The 2,517-nt window shown below is 34.6% G+C and overlaps 1 protein-coding gene across 1 annotated transcript; it reads right to left on the reverse strand.

Moving 5' to 3' along the window:
- Window positions 1-765: 765 nt before the first annotated feature.
- On the reverse strand, window positions 766-2,128 carry LOC111786496 (universal stress protein Slr1101-like). The gene is made up of 4 exons (XM_023666742.1): window positions 1,898-2,128; window positions 1,685-1,788; window positions 1,371-1,492; window positions 766-965 (listed from the first exon to the last, which is right to left on the reverse strand). The coding sequence occupies exons 1-4, from the start codon at window positions 2,082-2,084 to the stop codon at window positions 866-868; spliced, it is 513 nt and encodes a 170-aa protein (XP_023522510.1). The 5' UTR covers window positions 2,085-2,128; the 3' UTR covers window positions 766-865.
- Between the last annotated feature and the right edge of the window lie 389 nt (window positions 2,129-2,517).

Here is a 2,517-nt window from a genome sequence, read left to right on the forward strand (position 1 = left end):
ATGTCATTTATATTTATATTTAATATATCACTTAGAGATGTCTACGAGATGGGAGGACGGATAAGCCATCCCTATCTCGTCACCTATTTCATTTCTAATCCCGTAAAATTCGGATCCGATTCCCCAAAGATAATTTCTACCCGTTAACATCCTTCAAAAAATATAGTTATTAATTTAAATAAAAAATTAAAAGTTCATTTTTAAATTTTTAATATTTAATGTGTTAAAAATATATTTATATTAAACAAGATAGAAACAAGAATCTCAATCAATCTCTGGTCATGGTCATTTTCTTAGACGTTTTACGTCTAGAAGAAGAGAGTAGAAATAAGCACTATAAAGGCCAACGTTGGCTACAAAATCAATGCAAGTAAAGCTAATTCGTGGCGTATGGGTTCGAAGGACATCGAAATAGTAGATAGAAGTCGTGGTTGTGATTTTCATATTTATGTCTAATAGCTTCTTGAACTTCAAAAATTATCTAATATTATCTAAGTTTATTAACTATCTAATATTATCTAAGTTTGTTAACTTTGAACCGGTAGTTCATAAAAAATAATCCATCCATTAATTAAAATAATTAAAATTAAATTTGATGTCTAATAGAACATAAAAATTTTAATTTTATTTGCAAAAAAAAATCAAATAACCGAAGAATTTATTAGCCATGGGATGGGCTAACTGGAGCAGGTGAGGGATGGCACAAGTCGTTGGGCTAACCAAAAAGTTTTTATATATATTTTTAAAATTAAAGTGAGAAATGCCTTAAAAAGAAAATTAAAAAGATTAAATAACTTTCAAGTATCCCGTCTTAAAAATACAATAAGATTCAGAAATACAAACAGAAATACAGATTTTGAGTTATTTAAGCACTGTTTTTGTTGCTACGCTCCTTCATCTTCACAATCATGACACTGCAAGGTGCTTGATGTGCGCAATAGTCACTCACACTTCCCATCAAAGCACTGCATTACTATGAACTCCCATTACAATTTTGGACTAAAAAATTTATTTATGCAAGAAATGATCCTACATGGTTTTAGAGATGATCATAGATTTATAATTTTAGAGATGATCATAGATTTATAATTAAAGAATACTCTTATGCTCAATGTGGAGCATATCACACTATTGTGGAGAGTCGTGTTCCACTAACAGCCACACCCTTCAAATATGATACCCATTATCGTAGCGAAATACCACGACCAAAAGGAATATGATACCCAATTGTTGTAGAGGAATGCAACAACCAAAATGTTATGATACTCAATTGTTATGGAGAAAGTGGGAGCAAGATCCATCGCACTCACACACACAAACAGAAATTAAATAAAGAGATACCAAAATTTACGTGGTTCGGGAGAAAGTACCTTTTAATAGCTCCATGGCCACGGCTTCCTACTACAAGCACTGAAGCCCGGTGCTTATTAGCCGCCTCGCACAGTACATACCTTGCATCTCCTTCTTCAACCTCGAATTCACCATCAAAAACCTGCAATTCAACTCCATTGCTATTGCTCTCTGTTCTTTACAGATTCTTAAATCGATCTACAGGATTTCTACTTTCTCGATTTACGATTTACAATTGGATCGCATTTGAGAATCATCGCAAGTTCGTATCCATTTAATCCGAGATTCAAAGAATGAGATAAGGTAAATCGAGAAATCTAAACTCCACTGTTACCGATTTCGCAGCGCAAATTTCTCTGGCAAGTTCGATAGTTCTCGCAGCTTTTCTCTTCAAATCATCATCCAGAGCTTGGTAGGTTTCAACCGATCCTGCAATTCCTGATTGTAGACTCTGAGTTCATTAGTCGTCTCTTTAAAAACTCGATTATAGATTTGGAACCATTTCTGTTTGATAGTAAATAGCAGAGAGAAGGAGGATCGATCTTACTTCCTGGTCCGGAGACGCCGACGAAGACGTCGGGAGATGGTTTGACATGAACAACGACGAGCTTAAACGGTTGTAATCGTCCTGTTCGAGAAAAAATTTTGTCCAATGTCCACTCCAGAGCGGCAACTGCGTGTTCGCTGTCGTCGATTCCGATCACCATCACTGGCTTCGCTGCCTCTACCGCCATCGCCGCCAGACGATTCCAGAACGCCGCCTGTTTTTGGGATTGGTGAACTGATTTAAAACAGGGGAGGAGAAGGAGAACGCGGCGTTTTTATTGTTTGAAGGAAGAGTTTGTCCACGTGGCAGCCGCGTCAGCAAGTTCGGCCATAAATGCAATGGACTCTTACATGTCACTGAGATACTTCGACACCTTTGTACACGTGGCAGCCACAGAATTTCCTATTTTTCGTTTCTATTTTTTTTAGAAATAGAAATATTTTCATAATTGATTTGTAAAACAACAATATCAAATTTATTGTTTATTATTTTTGTTATCTAGCAATAATAAATATTTAAAGATAAATATAAAACAAAAATTTGAATTAGTTTTATTTCAAATAAAATTACAATAAATTATTAACCACACACTTTTCTATTTTATCTAATAATAAATAATA

Source organism: Cucurbita pepo, unplaced genomic scaffold (assembly GCF_002806865.2).
Source record: "Cucurbita pepo subsp. pepo cultivar mu-cu-16 unplaced genomic scaffold, ASM280686v2 Cp4.1_scaffold001783, whole genome shotgun sequence".
In the NCBI taxonomy this organism is placed as follows: Eukaryota; Viridiplantae; Streptophyta; class Magnoliopsida; order Cucurbitales; family Cucurbitaceae; genus Cucurbita; species Cucurbita pepo.

Bases quoted from the DNA above. Each gene is read 5' to 3' on its own strand.
- LOC111786496 (XM_023666742.1), bottom strand. From the start codon at position 2,084: ATGGCGGTAGAGGCAGCGAAGCCAGTGATGGTGATCGGAATCGACGAC. The intron at 1,789-1,897 runs GTAAGATCGATC...GTCTACAATCAG, and splicing joins CGGCGTCTCCGGACCAGGAA to GAATTGCAGGATCGGTTGAA. The intron at 1,493-1,684 runs GTAACAGTGGAG...GTTGAATTGCAG, and splicing joins AAATTTGCGCTGCGAAATCG to GTTTTTGATGGTGAATTCGA.